Source organism: Centruroides sculpturatus, unplaced genomic scaffold (genome assembly GCF_000671375.1).
Source record: "Centruroides sculpturatus isolate CEXI.00-Female unplaced genomic scaffold, Cexi_2.0 scaffold845, whole genome shotgun sequence".
In the NCBI taxonomy this organism is placed as follows: domain Eukaryota; kingdom Metazoa; phylum Arthropoda; class Arachnida; order Scorpiones; family Buthidae; genus Centruroides; species Centruroides sculpturatus.
The window spans coordinates 73,461-94,826 of NW_019385150.1; the positions used below are offsets into that span (position 1 = coordinate 73,461).

The window sequence follows — 21,366 nt, forward strand, 5'->3', positions numbered from 1 at the left end:
AACATAGTCCCCTATATCATTCCAGCTGATGCATTTCAACCATCGCGGTATGTCAATTCCGCCATAGCGGCTCTCATCAGAAGAGCGATGCTACTTCCCTCATCGCAAGCTCTAATAAAAGTCGAACTGGAAATCGTAAGAACGGCAGTACATCACGCTGGATTCACAAGTGCCAAATTTACGCATGTACTACGTAGGGTAAAAGATTCCCTTTTCCCGTTTACCACACTACATAGCAAAAAAGAAATGTCTAGAGTACAATCAGCACTGCCGTACCTAGGAGCACCGTCCATACTTATTAGCCGTATTTTCCGGCGATACAGCTTTACTCTTCCTTTAACTACCCTACCCAACCTACGCAGGAGTATATGCAATGATCGGGATAAAGTCGACGTCTTAGAAAAATCGGGAATATACGCAGTGCAACTGGAAAATCCAGTAACGGGGACAATTGAGAAGTATATAGGGGCAACGACAAGAATGCTTGCTTGCTGTATCGCAGAACATCAGGATGATATAAACAAAGGAAGACAGACCACAGAGCTTGCCAGAAAAGTTCTATAGCAGGGCTATAACCCGTTATGGTCAAAAACAGCGTTGCTCAGAAGCTGTAACAACAGAAGAATTACATTTATTTGGGAAGCGCTCCTTACAATGACCACAGACGCATGCAATGTCCCCACACTCGACTTGCCCGAAATATGGGTTACTTTATACCAGCGTTTAAACAGCAAAAAGCGCCAAGAGTCGCACAATTAGTACGATCACTCCTCAACGCATGCACTGCTAGTCGTGTGGATTTAAGATATTTCGAACGCTTGCAAAAACTTGTTGCATGTGACCAACGGATTTACCGAACGTTATAATTTAGAAATTGACAAGAAAAATTTTTTGTTTTCTACTTGGAACACTCTGCACGTTCTAATTTTCAAATTTGTTCTTTTTTCACCTGAGGACGATGATATAATACTCATCGAAAGTACTTGCGATATAAGAAAAATCATATTAACACTGAACTCAGTGCTTTTTATCAAGAAGCTATACAATTTTGGCGTGAGTTTTATTTATTTATCTATTTCTAATCTCCACATAAACGTACACTTCCATCTGGTTTTGCAATGGGTACCAAAGGAGTGGCCCACTTAGGAGTTATAGAACCAGTTAGAACTTCTAACTGATGAAGTCGAATTAACTCTTGTTCTACCTTGTTCTCAATGCAAAAGGAACCTGTCTTGCCCGCATAAAAATAGGCTTAGCTTATTTATTTATCGCTAAACTGACTGCCTCGTCTCTAAATAGACCCATTTCTGAATTATTGAATAAATGCTGGAATTCTTGTATCAGATCTTCTGCATCATGTTGGTGATATAGTCCCTCTGTTCTGATTCCTAATGGTTGAAACCAATTTCTTCCAACAAGTCCTGGTCCATTTCCTTTAATCACTAACAATGATAGATTCATAACTCTTCCTCTAAATTGTACACTCACCATTGTAGTGCCCACTACCTCCAGATTCTGATCTGCCCATGTCTGTAATTTGACTTCTCCCGGTTCTAACTTGTCTCGCTGGATTTTAATTTCTTTTAAGGTCTGTTCACTCACTACAATGTACCCAGCCCCTGAATCAATTTCCATCATGACTGGTATATTTTCAATATTGATTAAAATTTTTAAGGGTGGTATCCTACTTCCACGTATTTTGAATAGAGATGCTTCGATGTTAAATTTTTATATTCCTCAATTCGGTGCACTTTGGCTCTCTGGCTGGATACCTCTTTCCGTTGTGGTCCAATTTGGTTTCTTCCTTGGTTTGGAATTTTTCTTCCTCCACTCTTTTGTTTTGTGATACATGCTTTTTTTATGTGTCCCTTATTTCCGCAGAATTTACAGATTACCTGAGCAAATCTGCAATTATTCGGGTTATGACTTCCGGTGCATCGAAAACAGCGTAATACGGCCAACTCGTTCTTTCTCTTGTAGTCCGCCTTTAAGTTATACACTTGGGCGTTGTGTCCGTTTGACCCAAGCTGGCTAACATCTTTAGATGCTGCCTCTGCTGCCAATGCTGCATCCAAAATGGCCTTATAAGTAGTGTCCGTTTTTGCCAATAACACGTGTTGTATTCCTTTATCCCTTAAACCAGTCACTAGCCTATCTCTTAACATACGCTCTAGTGAGGCACCAAAGTTGCAATTCATTGCAATTTTCCGTAGTTCCGCGACATAGTTGTTGATACTCTCTCCTGGTTTTTGCAACCTCTGGTTAAATTTGAACAATTCGACGATTTCACTAGGTTTCGGGTTAAAATGACTATCAAGAGCGTTAAGTACTTCATTAAAGTTAACTTGTGGTCGTTTCTTTCGGGGCTATGAGTGTTACTACAAGTTTATATAGAGTTTCACCGCACACAGTAAAAAATAAAGCACACTTATCTTGGTCATTTTCAATGTGGTTTGCCTTCAAGCAAAAATTAAAGCGGTCCTTGTAAGTTTTCCACTGGCTGTCCATCCTGAATGGCTCGAAACGAACTGCACTGGTTGATGTTCCTGGGATCGACATTTCTGGCTTTTGATCTCGAATTGTAATTTCTGCTGGTAAGTCTTTATCTTAATCCTCGTTGCCACTTTTATATCGCTTTTGTTTTCAACACTGTTGTACATAAAAAACACGTAGTTAATCAACAATTAACTTTATTCCATCTCGATACAACCGACTGGGGTGACGACTACACTAAGAACTCTCCCCAACTCCCAAAAGGTATGTTGCAATGTTCACTCTTGACCCGACACTCAGATCAAGTTACACAGATAAGTCACAACGTTACAACACACTCACTGTTGACAGAATTCAACAGATAGAGCAGTCACACTAGCAAGAGAAAGCAGGGAAAATGGATGACTGCATCATGATCATGTTCTCAAGTGTCTAAGAAGAATTGAAAAGAAAATAGTATAAATGTTGTACATAAATATTTTCAGCTAGTTAAGCCCAACTAGTTAGGCTTAACTAGCAGGAATGTTTTTCCCATGCTGTTTCCAAGTTTGGAACGAAAACTGACTGATTACAAGTTTAGGTTATAATAAAATATTTATTCTATAGCCAATCCATATCAATGGAATTCAAGTCATGTGGACTACTACAAAAAGAACAAGAGGTATTCCAGACTAACACAATTAAGAGAGCTTTTAGCTTCTGAACACGGAATCATCATCATTTTGTATTTAATCTGGACCAGTGCTGCCACCTGCTTCTGGTGGAACTACCCTGACGGCACCTTCATTTTACCCCAGATTACCCTAGATTGAGAAAACCCTCCAAGCTTGACTGACCATCATCGAACTCATGTTCAGATAAAAAAAAAATAATAATAAGAATGATTCTATGATGCGGATCTCTACTATTATCATAAAATAATAATCGGAACAATTCTTAATTCGTTGTTTTTAAAAATCTTAATAACTAAAATGTCGTAGGTGATATTAATTTACATTTGATATGGAAATAATTGATGTTTTAGTTTGGTAATCCAAATTTGATAAATGAGAAAAATGGTCTTTTAAATAATAAAATATATCCATAAGTCTAATGAGTGCAATTATTTAACTTAATTTTAATTAATTCACTTTCAACATGTGTGTAAGAACGCCGATTGGGGGGATTTTTATTCCCTACCGTCGGGATGGTCTAAGGTCTTAGCGTATGTGGGTGGCGGTTTGTAAAGGCAGCAAAGACAAGTGTTTACAAAGGTAAACTGTTTATTTCGGACGAATATGCTTACACAATTTTTAGGCTTCGGTGCTGGTCTTGCGTTGTTGAGAATTTCGGCGGTGATCTTGTGCGTCGTCGTAGGGGCCCCTGGACAGTGTTGAGGAGAAAAAAAGTTCGATGTCTCGAAAGTCGATGCACGAAAGATGGAGATACACGAATACAACAGAAGTATAGGTGGAAGTCTTGGTGGAAGTAGAAATCAAGTAGAAAAGTCCTGCTGTCCTTGAATTTTGCGTTTTTATAGGATTTTTGCGATCGACTCCTTGTCAATTGGATAGATCTTACATCACCGTTTTCCAATTGGCCATCCAACTGACTCCAGGTGTAAATGGAGCTTCGTTAAGTTCGTGGAAAAGGTCGACTGGAGATGGTTTATCCGACACCATCTTTTCGAATCCGATCGCGTTTAATTGTTGACTATGACACCTTCGCTCATCTAGTCATTTTTTTATCTAGTTTCGTTTTGCTTTCTAAACTGCGTCTTAAATATTTTAAATTTTTTTCTTTTTACATCTAAATTTTGGTTTTTCGGTCAACTTTTGATGAGCATCGACGTCAAAGTCGGGTGTCGCCGATTCGACACTTATATATTTACTTTCCTGACGATTTAACATAACAAATTTTTACATATTTTCCCTTTTTGGGGGAGGGCTATTTCCAGGGCTTCACATGTGTTGCGTATCTTATCTGAAGATAGAAAATTAAATAAGTTATTCACTTAATTTCAAGCATACTTTAATATGTAAATGATCAGTTTTAAAAATTCATTTACTGTATTTACATATATATTTGCATTTTAACATTCATTTTGAAGGTTCAAATGAAACAATATTTTTTTAATACTGGACTGTGCATGCATTAGGTTACAAATTGTTTCAGTTTTCAAAGAATATCTGTGCAATGTCTTAAACAAATGTAGCTGACTAAATATTCACTCAACAGATGCATTGGAAGCTGGTACAGTAGAACCTCGAAAACTCGGCTCTCGATAACCCGGCACTCCGGATAACTTGGCCACACCCTGGCAGGGCAAAAAAATCCTTAGTTAATTAATTTTCATTATAGACAGCTTTATAAAAGTATAAAAGCTCTCATAAAGTATTTTTCTGAGATCTGTCTTATCAGGTAAATTACTGTACACAGTGTATTCATTAATTTTCATTTTTATGTAGTAAAGGTTCTATGCCTTCATAAAGGATGTACTTTTCCTTCGTTTAAGGGTATTTGGGCAGTTTATTCTCTGTTATATTCTCAAGTAAACAATACATACAAGTACAGTACAGTATTTTCTGAGGAAACATTCGTACTTATTTTTTTTAACCCATTCCCGATAACCCGGCATTTTCACAAACTCGGCCACCCTTTGGTCCACATTAGGCCAAGTTTTCGAGGTTCTACTGTAATATCAATAACCTCAACAATTTTTCCAGGTTTTTGAAACAAACTCTCCAGCAGCATTTTTTAAGTTAAGTATTTCTGACAAGTAGGATCTGACAGTATGACATTTTGACTCCAAGTTAAGTAGGGCTTGTTTATGCCATTCATTGTCTACAACTTGTAAATCAACCTTAACATTTTTAAACTTTTTAAACAATGGCTCCAAAAACCTCACTGTTCAATTTTCCGAATTTTCAGGTTCAAGCAAAAGCAGATATGAAAAATTGTCATTACTGAAATCAAATCTGACATAGATTTCTTTTACAAGTGTACAATAAAAACTTCTACAATAAAAGCATCAGATCACAGGGCAGTGTTACCCTAGATTTACCCTAAATATATTTACCCAGAACCCTGAAAGGTTGAAATGACCCTAGAAACGGCAGCACTGATATGGACCATAAAAAATTACTTACCAGAACCATTTACGGTGTGATCACGTAAAAAGATTGATAAACATTTTCGAACCCCATCTGGGCTCTGCTTCAGGTTCAAAAACGTTTGTTTATCGATCTTTTTATGTGATCCCACTGTAAATGGTTCTGGTATGTAATTTTTTAGTAATTCCGGTATGATGAGTAGTGAATTATCTTTACTGGACTATGAATTTAATAACCGGCCTGGTAGCAACACTAGTCACTAATCTCCCATGATGCAGCACTTTTATGCAAGCAAATGTTGTATAGTTTGCCCGCGTAGCTTACCTAGCAAAAATGGCTCGTAGCCTTATGAGAAAAAGGTGGGACTTTGGAGCGTGACTGAGCGTACGCCTCCCATAGTTTGTGGCAGCTCTAAGGATTTTTCATGAATGGTCTGTTCTAATTATGTTAGGTCCCATTCCTCATTACCAGTTATTCCCATTGTAGGTTTGATGAATAGATGACTTTATTATAAAAAAAGGGGGGGGGAAATACTTTTATAACACAAAACTCTTGGTTTCAAGATTAAACTTGTTCCATTTTATAATGTTTTAGGCCAGGATAGAAGTCACATAAGACAAATACATAGTAGATTCCCTACTTAAAGGCATCTGGCAGTTCTGTCATCTCTGACCAGAGTATTCTTATCAGAATCATTCTCTTCTTTCATATGAGAACAATTCTGAAATTTATCATCAGTGTAAAGTTTTTTGCTCATGACATGGAAAATAGTTATTTAAGAGATTTCCAAACTTGAAAGCCCAAAGGAAAGTCATAGAGAATTAAAACGAATCATTCAGATTAATAAATCTGTTATAATTATGCTTTATTTTTTATTTTATTTAAAATATATATGTGAGGGGCTAGCCAGGGATACAGCGTTGGAATGCACTCTTGTACCACTTAATCAGCAGCTTATCATGAGATTAGTCCACGGTCATCTAAAAGGATGACTTCCCAAGACTTGAATGAGAAACAAGGGTCTGTAAGGAACCCCTAGAAGTTGTTTTTCCTGACACCAGCCTAGATATAGTGTTAGGCATGCTTATATGTCTATTTTTAGAGGAATATCAAGTGGGAGGGACATGAGTAAGTGGAGTAGACTTAGGCATGGGTTATAGTCATAAATGAGACCATATTTAAACAAATAACAAAAATATTTAATTGAATCAAACAAAATAATAATACAATTAATGGGATTACAAATGATATATTCTGAACCTATCTTGCAGAGAGAAAAATCAGCTATCTAACTTAATCTAAATCAACCTATACACAAGAGAGAGTTTACATAAATCTAATGTGATTATACTATCTTCAAAATATGAAGCTTATTCTTGTCTTTGATTATCTTTCCATTCGGGACATGGGAGAAGTTTGAAATCATAGCATTTGTGTATGCACTATTAAAATATATAAGACTTCTATATGTATGGCAATCTTCTCTTCTTGAGAGACTACTTCCTATGGCATGTTCGTACCTTGTTGAACTGCTTGGAATGGCAGAAAAAAAGCCCATTTTATAGCGGCTTCTTCAGGCAGCCAAGTAACATGTGCAAAGGCCACATCTGAATCATCTCACAAGTCAGCCGTCTAAAGGAAGTTCAACTTCCTCTTTTTTGAAAATGACGGAAGCTACATTCTTTCTTTGTTTAACTTCTCTCCGAAATAAAATATGTTTTAGTCAAAAATAAAAACATTCTTTTTACCGCTAATTTCTTTAAAAATAATGGCCTCTAAAACCTGACTCTCACATATATTTGAATTCACATAAAAAATCGGGATTTTCTGTATTTTTTTTCATCATGCCCTAATTGCAAATAATAGCATTATTATATGGGTGTTTTTTGTGTGTCAATCTGTTTTCATTTAACAAAATGATTTTTGTTACAGCATTTGCATTTTTTTGTTTTCTATTTTTATTATCTTAATGGAAATAATCTGCAAGTTTTTTTTTTTTTTTTTTGTCTTTTTGAACACCATATAGTGTAAGTACAAGAATGTAAAATCTGCAAGTTATTCAATATCTTGGTCAAAGTAACTAATAAGTTGTTGAAGTAATTTGCCAACAGATAAACAATTCATTCTTTGCACAACTCTAAACCTGGAACGATACATAAGTACATAACAACCAGTATTTGTTAGCTATAAGAAAGCACCTCTACAATTAAAATAATTATATTTTTGAGGCATGTTAAGATGATGTCTAGTACACAATAATATAGATATTATGTTGTCTGAAATATAGATAATCTTTGAAATCCACAAATCTTGCCGCTGTTATAATAATAAAAGTTCTTTCACATTTCTTGTTAAGATAACCAACTACAGTTGTCCCTCTATAGTCCGACGTTTTTTAATCCGACATGCTCAGTAGTCCGACGCACCTCCCGTCAAGGTACCCGTCCCCGTTACGTGTCTGCTTGCACAGAAGCATGTCGCGATGTGAATCTCCCCATCCAATTCTTACTCGATGACACACATTTCGTGTGTTTTATGTGAGCAGTTCTGTTCGAACAGTTGGAGTAGAGAATATTGTAAGTTACTGCTAGCAAAACAATGCGAAATATGTAATTATTTTCGGTAATCCGGACACTTTTGGTAATCTGACACACCTTTGGTCCCATACCTGTCAGATTATCAAGGGACAACTGTACTTTATTTATCAAAAAAAATTTTCAGCTTTTCAGCCATCTTCAGTTTTATTACAAACTTGTTTTAACAAACCTTCAAAGAGATTACTTATGTTAAGAGAATTTTTACATAAATACTGCAATTTATCAGTTAAGATATTATCAAACTTTCACAGAAACATGTTATATGAAATTGGAGTTGCATAAAATTATTTATAGCAACTAAAACTTTTCTTTATGAATTTTTTAATTCTATACGTAAAAGTAGGTTTTAATGTAATTTAGAAACACTATCCTGAACTGATTATATGTAATATAACAACACTTCCAAACCGAATTTTTTTGTATGTGTTGTTTTTTCTTTTGTATTCATTTTTAGTTCATAGCTTATTACTACATTCCTGCACATGCAAAGTTCATACACAATGAATGTTATTTAAATTCTGTTTTTTGTTCAATTTTCATTCCACCAGTAGAACCTGAAGCCTTTGTAAAGGTTGAAAATGTTTGTTCTTCAATGAATGTTTTTGTTCTTCTCTCTGGATTTTAGGTTTGGAAGTGTTGTTATAGTTAATGTAATTAATTGTAGTTATTTTTAAATTGAATAAATTAAAAATTAACAAAATTAAGCCTGAATATTAAGTACAGTACATTGTAAAGTATTTCTTGATACCTTTTTTACAAGTACTATTAAGAGTTATATTTTGATAATGTTTTAAAATTTATCGCATTTTTTAGAACTCGAAGTAAATATGGTGAAGAAGATGAAAAATTTACCTTTACACTGACTCTTGTATGCTTTCAATGTATTATTAATGCAATATTTGCAAAAATAAGTAAGTAAATTCTTTATATTTTGTATGTAAATATATCCTAGATTGAAATTTTAGGAAAATCTTGCATATATATTTAATTGATAGATATAAGGGTGGATCAAATTAAAACAGAACAGTGGTCATAATTCGGTGTATGTGTATGTGAGTGTAAAAAAAACTGTGTGTTGATGTAGAGTGGGAGGTGAAAGAGGAGAAACCCTATTCAGGAATAGACTCACTCTTGGTAAGCACGTGCAACCACATGGTATGAGCTTGCAGTCAGCCAGGAATGTCGTCTGGCAGGCAATCAGTCTGCATCATGTTTGTGACTAAAGAAGAGCAATGCGGTTTTATTTGTTTTTTAGCGGCAGAGGGTGTTGGAGTTCGTAAAGTGCAGAGGACAATGAAAACAGTGTTCTCCATACACTGTTTTCATTGTCCTCTGAGTGCTTTTGCTCGACGACAACTCACGGCCACATACAGCCACTTGCACTTTGAGCATGCTTGTGAACTTTCGGTGGAGTGGGTTGGAACACCCACCATACAGCCCCGACCTTTCACCATGTGAGTTTCACATCTTTGGTCTACTAAAAAAAGCATTGCGGGGTTGATGTTTTCAATCAGACAGCGAAGTCATGGACACTGTTCGAAACTGGTTTCAATCTCAGCCAAACTCTTTCTACGAACAAGGTATTCACCACTTGGTGCAACAGTGGAACAAGTGCTTGTGTAATTTTGGTGATTACATTTGAAAATAAATAATGGCTACTGCTGTGGCTGGCTACTGTTCCATTTTCATTTGATCCACCCTAATTCACTTGATTTTAGACTCTGTTATTCTTTGAATATAATAAAGGAAAAAACAATGAATTGTTTTACAAAAATTGTTCTCTGTTAAATCATGATATTCATTAACATAAATAACACAATAAAAATACAAATGCTTGCATAAATTTTAAAGAAATAAATACTTGAAGAAAGCATAAGTGACCAAAAAACTTTGGACACCTCTAGCATTGATTGACAAAAAATATCTTGAACAATCACCTTTTTGTATTATTGCATTTATATATTCACACATTGCCTTAATGAGAGCCTGATGCTCATCTTGAATTATTTCATTTCAGACTTCCTGGATTTTTTGATGTAAGCCAGTCACAGTCTGTTGAAATTATTTCTGCAGAATTATTTTCATGTTTCCATGTCAATTTTCAATGTGAGAAATTCAACATATTAATGTTGTTTCTTGCAAGTCATATGCTCATTATTTTGACAGTATGGCTATTTGCATCATACTGTCAGAAAATTACATTTGAGTTTTATAATTTTTTAGGTATGGAAGAAGGATTTACTGATATTCTTCTGCATTCGCTGTTTCATTGGTAAAATACAGAATGCTGACACCTTGAGTACTCATGCAACCCCATTCCACAATACTTGCTGGAAACTTTTTTGCAAAATTACAGTAGACCCCCCTATAACGCTTAGATACATTCCACGCTAATCGAATTTTACGTTGTAGGAATGATTAAATACATGAGCCAATCGCAGCCCGATAGGTGTGAACTTTACGGACTAAGGCTGTTTGAAAGGTTTTCTTCTATAAAATTAACCGATTCTAGACTAATTCCACTCAACATTTCCAAAATACGTATAATTTTTTGGGAATAATCTGTATAAATTATGCTATAAACAAAAAATTATAGGATTACTTACCGAGTGTGCACCATTCGACTACGCCGTTGTTCAAAGCTTGTTTTCGTCACGGAACAGCACACGAAACGGTGGCCGCGATTTCTGATAAATAATTTTTCGCAGAAAAATAACTTGACCTTTGCAGACATCATTAATATAAATAATTTTTATGGCCATTGAATAAGAAGTGTTTCTTTCACAAGAAATGTATAAAATTAGTGCTGTATTAGACTTACAGTACCTAATTTACATACTGTACAGATGATAATAAACTCAACTTATTGCTTAAAATCTCCGTAGCGTGGCGCCACGCTAGACGGCGGAAATTATATATTTAATTATAATAAAGTTACAATAAGTTAATATATAATTATATGTACAGTACCTAATTTATATATAATTTATATATAATACTATACAGACGATAGCAAAATCAATTTAGCTGCTCCGTAGCGTGGCGCAGGGCGGAGGAAAGAAGTTCGGCTGCTCATCCACTATTGGTCCAGATTCTATCAATCTTGTCGTGAAACGAGTCGGCGACGTCGTTTTAGGAGCTCCTTTATACGTATGTTGCTACAATTTTTTCACTACATTATAGGAATTGTCGTTATAGGAACGCACGTTATAGGAGGGTCGACTGTACTCAAAATGAAAGGATGCATGTCTTTTTCAGATCTTTTTGTTGCTTCTGGTGCAAACCTCAAACTTGGCTTCAATGCTGAAAACAATATTGTTCCACTATTGCTGCATCCAATTTTGTCTATTTCAGTTGCTTTTTGATTTGAAGCTTAGATGACAGAAGGTTTTCTTTAGCTGGAAAGAAAAAAAGATCACTTAAGTTGGGATTTAGTGATTGATGTTGACTAACAAATATCCTTTCAGTTATGGTATTTTACATCTGTCTACCAAGATCCATATCTAATCCATTTATTAGACTGGAGGTTGATCAGCCTCTGGTAAAGATGCAATTTATACTTCATATTTTAACATTCTGGTGCAGATTATTTAGTATACCTGAAGATTTTCAAATGCTTCTCTATAGGAAAACTGGCAAGTGCACAGCACAATCACGCCACTAATACATGATATAATCTGTATTAAATTTCTTTTATAATTTGATGTTTATTGTATTTATTTTTGTTAGTTAATTATCAGGATTTTTAGGAATCAGTATATGAGATGTGCTACATATAATAATAATAATGAATGACACTTGTGTTATATTCAAAACAAATGATCAAAAATCAAATCCTGGTTTTGAATACACTTTACAGTCAAGTCAATCAAACTTTAAATCACTTTGACTTACATCCCTATCACTATTTGCATGGTCAACATTTCTTTTCAGAAGAATCACTGCCATGTGATGAGACCCAAATTTTGTCATTGAGTTACAGCAGTCATCACTGTTAACTGAGAGAAACAACATGATGTTCGGACACAAGTCATAAAGTTTATTGAGTTCAGAGTTAAAGTTTTGAGCATGTGTTTTGAATACAACATTATTCACTATTATTGTTGTATGTGAGCAACTTTCATACAACTGTATCTCTGAAACTTCTGAGAATAATGTCTATGTTTATATAATAATTTTTTTTTAGAATGACCTATACTATCATTCCTCAAGATATTTTCCTGTCCTCCTGACTTACCCTGTACAATTGTTTTTTTTCCAACTACCATCTCATCCTCCCATAGCACTTCGTAACTTGTAATGATTATCTGCATACCCACTCATCCATATCTGTGTTACATAATTTATAGACACACCTATGTTTATAAAACAAAGAATAATTTTTAAATTGTGTTATTGGCTATGCACGAGACAAATACTTGGGATAAAAAGTTACAGAATATAAAAATTTTAATTAAAAAATTACTTTTAAAACTTTTTTAAAATAAAGACAAAATAGAACTATACTGTAATGAAACTAGATATGGACCCATTATTATTATCTGGAATAGAAATAATTTTCATCTCAAACAATTATAAGCACAAAAGAAATTAGGAAAACATTCACAAAATATTGTTATAGTACTATGTTACTCTTATATGATTGGTAGAATATAGAGCAGGGATGGACAACCTTTTTCTACATAAGGGCCACATTTAAAACTTTTTGAACTGACCACACACAAGAGAAAAAAACACTTTAAATTGAGTAAATCACAATTATTTATTTATATATGATTATAAATTAACATAAGTATACTTAATTTGACTTCTGTCACTGATCTGAACATAATATATCCAAAATATTTGGCTGAATATTAGTCACTGCTAGTTTTAAATTAGTTTTGATGTGAGTTTGTTAGCCGATTTCTTGTTTTACTTTTACTAAATTTTTACTAGGTTGTAGAAAATAACATTAAAATTTTTGCTGTATACTTTCTTAAGTTTTGAAATTGATATATTTATTGGGACCTTGAATAAATTATTGCTGTTTTTTCGTGAAAATTAATGCTTTATTTAAAAAAAGTTGTAAAAACATGTCACTGAAAGTATTGTCCATTGCTAGCCACTACTTTCTCCCATCATTCTGGCAGCATTTGAATTCCATGTCGGAAAAACGACATGTCTTTTGAGGCTATCCAAGAATCAGCCCAGTTTTTGGCATCTTCATAAGAATGGAAGTGTTGCTCAGCCAGGCCATGTGCTATCAATTGGAACAAGTGATAATTGGATGGAGCAATGTTTGATGAATTTGATGAATACAGTGGGTGGGATAGGACTTCCCATTTAAGCATTTCCAAGTAGGTTTTCAGTGGTTGTGCAACATGTGGCCAAATATTGTCATGTTGCAAAATCACTTTGTCATGTCTCTGCTCGTATAGTGGCCATTTTTCCTTCAATGATCGGCTCAAACACATCAATTGTAGTTGATAGCAATCTCCCATGATGGTTTCATTCAATTTGAGCAGCTCATAATAAACTACACTTAGTTGATCCCACCAAATGCAGAGCAGAAGCTTCGAACCATGACTTTTGGCTTTGTCGACGATGTTGATGCATGGATGGGCTTACCCAACAATCTTCTACGCTTGGGGTTATCGTAGTGGTGTAAGGAACCAAGTCTGAACGTTATTTTTATTTACTTTTATTTTGCTTATTATTCTATTTTTTGGGGCTTATGTTTTGTTAGGACGAAGTTTCCTCACCATTCACCTTAGTAACTTAAAAATAGAAGAAAAACCAACTCACCAACGAAAGAAAAGCGCCGTAGAAAACTCGCGCACACTTGCGCTTCCCAAGCGGAAAAAAGTAAGTCCGCACCGAGAAAAAGGGGGGGAAGACCCCACAACCCAGTTAGGAATCGCTAAACCTTAAAAGAATAAAGCATCCCGATAATTGTTAAAAAGAATAATGTAAAAGGTTAGCGAAGTATTGTCGGAAAATAATCTGCCAGATAAACAAGAAAAATTTAATGTTACAGATAAGTATGTAAATGAGGAGAGTGAGCTCATTCAGAATTGTGACGTCACCTCACACTATAAAGCCTCTAACTCAAGTGAAAACGAACGAGGTGAATTCCTGATAGCAACGAGCTTTGGTGAGCTTCGTAGCAGTGAACGAGAGAGGTGTCCGATAGGATTTTGAAGTTATTCGATTTGTGGATCGACGATTATAGAAAGTCTTGAGAGTTTGAGGAAATAGGTTCCTAGTATATTGAGGTGACGATTAGGATCTTTAATTTATAAGAATTATTGTTTATAAGTTAATTCTTTGATTTTGTCGAATTCCAAAGGGGAATAGAATTAAGTTAGAAATAGATTGATTTGAGTTTGTCGGATTGATTCTTGTTGAATTTCATTGAATAAATTATTGTTTGATTTTTACTAAATACTGTATATAGTTTATTACTAGAAGTTTAATTAAATATTTGATTTTGTTATTGACAAACTTTGTCATTATTTAATTCGGTGCACGCTTAAAGTCCAGGCCTGGCACACTAACGCGAATCCGCGTAAAGTACCCGTTAGGGAACGGCTATTTCCGGCACACAGTAGTGTCGATAATCGTTGGAAAGTCGGAAAAAATAATATAGTACTTTACAGTGTATCCACTTTTCATCGTCAGTCATGATATGATGCAAAAAAACCTTTCCTTTTCTGCCATTGAAGCATCTGGTCACACATGAAAAGACTTTGTTCGACATCCTTGCTTTTGAATCATTCCTAATACTTTCAAATGTTTCAAAACTGTTGTGTGATCAACTAACTCCTAATGATTTTGCAAGTTCAGCTAGCATCTGACATGAGTCTTCATGAAGTAATGCCTCCAATTCTTTACCTTCAAGCCTTTTCAGTGCACCAGAGCGTAATCTTCAACATCAAAATCATTATTTTTGAATCATCTAAACCAAGGGTCACCAAACTTTTTTGATCGTCGATCCCCTACAAGTTTTCAAAACCTCACATCGACCCCCACCAAAAAGTTTATGTTACAAGCAAAACAAAATACTTACTATTTTAATACATTTCTTTTAATTTTGCATTTTTTTCATTTATTATATATTTGTTAATAATAATTTTTGTAACTGANCACATCGACCCCCACCATAAAGTTTATGTAACAAGCAAAACAAAATACTTACTATTTTAAAACATTTCTTTTAATTTTGCAATTTTTTTCATTTATTATATATTTGTTAATAATAATTTTTGTAACTGACAATCAGTGAGACGGATAAGCTTGATCCTTAGCTCCCCCTTATCCTTAGCTTAAGCTTGATAATCGACCCCCAATAATGTTACATTGACCCCTTTGGCGACCCCTGATCTAAACCAATTTCTGCATGTTGTTTTGTCAGAATATGGTTGCTTTAAGCCTCTGCAAGAATTCTGTGTGCTTCAGCTGCAGATTTTTTTTAATAAAATAGTGCAATAAAATTCCCAGCAAATACTCTTTTTTGGCACAAAACTTGACATGTTTAACACTATGAAAAAAAAAGTTGCTTTACACTTCGGTGAAATGACGTATACTGAATTTCAAGCTTGCTTATGGTACTTCCTTACAGATGCACCACCATCTTAAACAACATGCACACAGTTCTGGTAATGCCATCTGTTCAAAAACAGAGAACTTTTTCAAGGTCCCAATATTAATATTCTGTGCCATGCGGGCCTTGGGTTGCCCACCTTTGATATAGAGCATGTCCATAGATGAAATTCTGATTCTGGTTGGCTATATTTTATATTTTTCAATGTTTATTTACAAGGTGATTCAAAACTTGGGGTATAAACTTTTAGGGGAAACAAAGAATGTAAAAATAAACAATATTCACATAGGAATGTATGATCAGAAAAGCCATTTTATGTACTAGAGGGCCTAATAAAGATTTTTTCATCATTTATGGTTTTGTCATTATGGCATCATAGTATATCCTCTAGTACATAAGGATGGTGTTTCTAATCATATATTCCTATATGAATAACATTTGTTTTTGTTTTCTTCCTCTTCAAAAGTTTAATCTGAGTTCTGGAGCACCCTGTAAAGATGCTGAATTTACTCTATGTTAAAGAAAGAGTAAATTGGATGGAGAGAATTAATCATCTTTTAGATAATGTTGGTTATTTGTTTGTTTTTCATTTTGAGTCCTTTAGTTTGTAGAGAATTTTTGGGTGAAGATCATTCAAGTTTATTCTGATCTTTTGTTAAATGAAGATAGAAACGCTTACAAAAAACAAGATTAAACTATGAATTTGGTTTTTGTTGGAATCTACAGTAATATTTATTAACTACATTAAATTTTAGAGTTAAATCCTTGGAAATACTAAAGCAGTTAAATGTAAATGGATAGAAAATCCTATATAATGAATGTTAAGATTTTTAATAATATCTCAATGTCTTGTTTGTAAAGATATAGTAGAAGAATTGATATTGCATATGTTTAAGTTGTGTAATGTGTTTTTACTTTTAAGAGGAAAAAACTTTTTGAAGTTTAATTTGATATTTAAATAATTTGTGTGTGTAAATCTCAATGCTTGATATTTGTATTAAAGAAAACTTTTTTCAACAGGCAGTTAAATTGTTTCGCCTCTCTTGTAAATAGCTTTGCTCAAGGATCAATAAAATATTGGTTGATTGATTGGTAATACCAGAAATTGTTGATTTGCCAATTTTTAGATATGATTTACATTTGACACAAAGGGTGTGAAATGTAACAAAACAAAGAGGACTATTGACAAAATGTGAGTGTTCATAACATCACGAGGCAAGTTAAAAATTTTTATGTCAGGTAATGGGAATACTGTACAGTACATGATAGCTAGAGGATGTTGGCAAATGCAAGCCAATGAAATCAACAATTTTATCTCAGTTAGAGTTCTTTACTTGCAGCAGGAATAAAATGGCACTCAATAATTAAAAAGATCCACTGATGTATAATTAAATTTTGATAAGCCAACACCACACAGTAAACAAAAAGAACATTAATGTATTAACTGCATTATATATATAGAATTTTTTTAAATGCTATCTATTGGTAAAAGTACAAAACTACAATTTGCAACCATGCTTATCACAGCTTACAGTGTAAATGAAACTCACTTTGCTTGCTTCATTTGCTATTGTGTCCAGTGTAAATCGCACTTTAGTTCTAAAGGTATTTGACAAAAGGACTTTTCCTCTCCATAAAAGTTTACAATTACTTATCTAATATCTCATCTTACTGCATTTCTTGTTGCCATTTATTTTTTACTAATTGAAAATATTGCTAATGATATGTAATTAGAAAAATTATAAGTAGATTATAGCCAATATTTTAGTAAGTAGAAATGTTCCATTGTTTTTAATAATGGTGTCAAACATTTTTTCTGTAAATTTTGGAGGTGTTTGAAGTTTTTATCATTTATGATTTCTTTAAATATTTATTTGTTTCTTTAATAATTTATGCAAACATTTGTACTTTATCATGTTACATACTTTTAATTTGATATTACGGTTTATCAAAGAATAATTTTTGTAATCACATATTTTTTATTTTGCTATGTTTAAAATAAAATGTTGTTAATAATCAATAGATCTCCAAGGTATTTTTTGTTTGGATTATATATATTAAAAAATTAGTCAGGAAATTGTTGTTAGTCCAAATGTAGAAACAAGGTTTAGTCTTAATTACAGATTAAATTATTTTATATCACCTAATCTTTGCTTTAAACAAGCTAACTAGCTCTTGTTAAAACATGATTTAATTTAGAATAAATTTTAATTTAGATTTATCTCTGCTATAAGATTCATTTCTATAAGTGAATCATTCATATGTAGATTTAAGTTGTCATAAAATAATTTAAATCCAAACTTTTATGATCATTATACCACTATCATTGTCATTTATCAACATCACATCTGTAATACCCCTTTATATGACACGTTTATAATGCACACAATGCTATAATTTGTAATTATTTTTTAAAGTTAAAGAATAAAGTAAAAATAATTTTGAATACAGTAGTTTCATATAAATTTTTAAAAAATTTTAAACTGAATTATGTAGATGCAAATTATACAGTTTTTTGCATCTCAAATGATTTTTAGTTTATTAATCTTAGATTTTAAAATAAATAAAAAAATGTTAATGCATTATTGAGATTTCAGTTTCAAGTGGATGAAATTTCTTAAAATAGTCATATTTAATGAATAAAAATATTTAATAATTTGAACCCACATTTAAAAACTCAAAAATTGATTAACACCAAAAGTAACAATAATTAACAACCTGCAATTGACTCTTCAACCAGCTGCATGTGACCCAAAACAAACAGATGCTAATAGACAAAACTTTATCAAATATGATGACCAACAACTGTTAATGACTATTCATTTGGTAACAGTTGGTGTGAATATCTTCATGAAAAAATTCATAGTGTAATGTTTTGTTCATCTTATGATAGTTGGTATCTACCCCAATCAACTGGATAGTGTGAATTAGCCTTAAATTTTAATTAACAGAAAATTTTAATTTATTACATATATAATAAATTTGAACAACATACTTAATATTATTACTGATATTGTATGTATGTATAAATGCATCTTGATAAGAAAGAATAATCACATTATTTCTCTATATATAAGACTGAATTATTTAATTATCAATGAATTAATGTTTAAAAATTAATGCTTCTTTATTTAATATAGTGTTGTCTACATTCATGAAACAAGGAGCTGATACAACAACAAACAAATATTATGCGTCATGTGCATTTTCTTATTTAGGTGCCATGGTAGCAAGTAATATGGCTTTACAACATATTAATTATCCAACTCAGGTAATTATAATTTTAAAAGAACTTGAAAAATCTTTATGATTGAAATTTCAATTTAAAAAGTTACTATTATGCAATAGTATATCATATACTAATGTTATCCATTTATTCTAGTATTTTTTTTTTAAATTTCAGCACTGAGACTTTAGAGAGACTGCATGAATTATCTTATTTTTCTGTTCGTTGTTAATAACTATTTATATTAAAAAATTATTATTATTTTATTATTTAGACACCCAGAATTGTCCATGATTATAATTTATGTATCTGTATTTAACCTTGTAAAAAGTGAAACTTTATCTTTTGAATTTGTTTCAAGTACTCTTATCACATTTTAAGCTATTAAGATATGATAGTGTCAATTGATTTCTTATGAACATAATTGTTGTACTTACTAGTAAACAGATAGCATTAAAAGGATATGTAACTTAATATATAAACATAAATCTATAAGAAAAATTCTGAGGGATAAATTTAATGCTCTGAAATCAAATGTATTTTTAGAGTTTGTTTTATATGGTTATATAGTACAGTGTTCCGCAACCGGTGTGCCGTCACAAGGTGAAAGGTGTGACTTGAACTTTTACATATTCTATTAATTTCAGGTTTTATTTATATATTTTTATTGCAGTTGTTGTGTTTCTTATGGTTGTATTTTCATTCACTGATGAAATAAAATGATATTAAAGCAATAAACACATATGTCGTCCCAGTACTTATTCTTTTGGAGTTATACATTGGACTCACACGGACCTTGAGCAACTCCAAATGAAAACAAGAACAATGCTTACTAAGCATAAACAATGTCATCTTAAATTTGCCATAGAAAGATTAACCCTTCCACGTAAACATAGCGGACGTGGTCTGATTGATATAGTAAACCTTCACTACAAGAGCACTGCGAGAGTTTTTCTACAAAAGCAAGAAACATCACAGTTACATAAAGCAATAAGTCTAGCAGACTCAAATAAAATCACCATTAAACTTACATTTGCATCATATGGACAAGACAGAACATATAAAATGCATAGACACTTAAGCAATCGTGGGTTCAAAAAACACTATGGCAGACATCCCTATGACCTAGCCCAGGATTTTGTTGGCAAAACTGCGTCAAATAGCTGGTTAGCTCGGGGATGCCTCTTTCGGGAGACGGAAGGATTTATGATTGCCATACAGGATCAGGTCATAAATACTAAAAACTACACAAAACACATACTGAAAGATATAACACTCACAAATGACACTTGCAGAAAATGTCACATCATGCCAGAAACTATGTAACACATTACTTATGGTTGCGAACTCTTGGTACAGACATAATTTACATCGACATAATCAAGTAGCAAATACATCAAGAGCTTGCAAAGAAACACAAATTATTAGACATCCACGAACCATACTACAAATACGTTCAACAGACAGTATTGGAAAACAACAAGCACAAACTGCACTACGACAGTCATAATCACAGATAAAACAATTTACCACAACAGACCAGACATCACACTCATTGACAAACACAATAAAATCAACATTATAGACATATCGGTTCCAAACACTCACAACGTACAAAACACATGAAGTGAAAAAATCAGCAAGTACACAGAACTTGCCCAGGAAATAAGGCATCTGTGGAGGATGGATAGGGGTGCTAATTGAACTTGTCGTTCTCTCCTCTACAGGTATCGTACCACAAATGCTACACAAAAGTCTGGGAACATTAAAATTGAATAGAAACACATACATCACACTACAGAAGGCCTCTATATTGAATACATGTCATATTGTTAGGAAATTCCTGAATACAGACACACAATGACATGCTTATTTAATTTTTTTTTTTTTTTTCTTGAAGTTACTATGTCTTGACTCTGGTCTAGCATAGTACACAACCATCGCTATCCACCTAGTGTAACTCAACTCAACATAATTGAGTTTTGTGGTTTATGGCATTACAAAATTCTATTAATAGTATCATATCATACATTATTGAGAGGAATAACATTTTGGTGTGCTGTGTTGAGTCATGTCTAGTCATAGGTGTGCCGCGAGTAGAAAAAGGTTGCGGAACACTGATATAGTATATAGTGCTTGTAGCAGAATTTAGAATATTAAATAATAATTAAGAATGAAATTAGTAGATAGCATATATATATGCTAATACTTTTTTATAGATAATAATATATATCTTAAATCAGGGAAATCAATTTTTAGTTTTTGTGTGCATCTTATTTACAGATTAAGAGCATATAAGAGGGCATTTACAGCTTAAAATGTTGCCATACTAAAACATTACTAGAAACATTTGGCATTGAAACCTAAAAATTG

General features: G+C 33.1%; 2 protein-coding genes and 1 pseudogene across 2 annotated transcripts in view; 1 reads left to right on the forward strand and 2 right to left on the reverse strand.

Annotated features, from left to right (window-relative positions):
- LOC111635473 (solute carrier family 35 member B1-like) overlaps window positions 1–21,366 on the forward strand; it is a 47,690-nt gene that overhangs the window by 9,909 nt on the left and 16,415 nt on the right. Inside the window, exons 2-3 of the mRNA XM_023380441.1 lie at window positions 8,996–9,093; window positions 18,908–19,038. Coding sequence (XP_023236209.1) covers window positions 8,996–9,093; window positions 18,908–19,038 — 229 coding nt within the window. The remainder of the gene's footprint in view (window positions 1–8,995; window positions 9,094–18,907; window positions 19,039–21,366) is intronic.
- Window positions 1,229–1,641, reverse strand: LOC111635476. The gene has a single exon (XM_023380444.1). It carries the CDS (start codon window positions 1,636–1,638, stop codon window positions 1,258–1,260), a length of 381 nt encoding a protein of 126 aa, XP_023236212.1. The 5' UTR covers window positions 1,639–1,641; the 3' UTR covers window positions 1,229–1,257.
- Window positions 1,641–2,517, reverse strand: LOC111635474 (annotated as a pseudogene).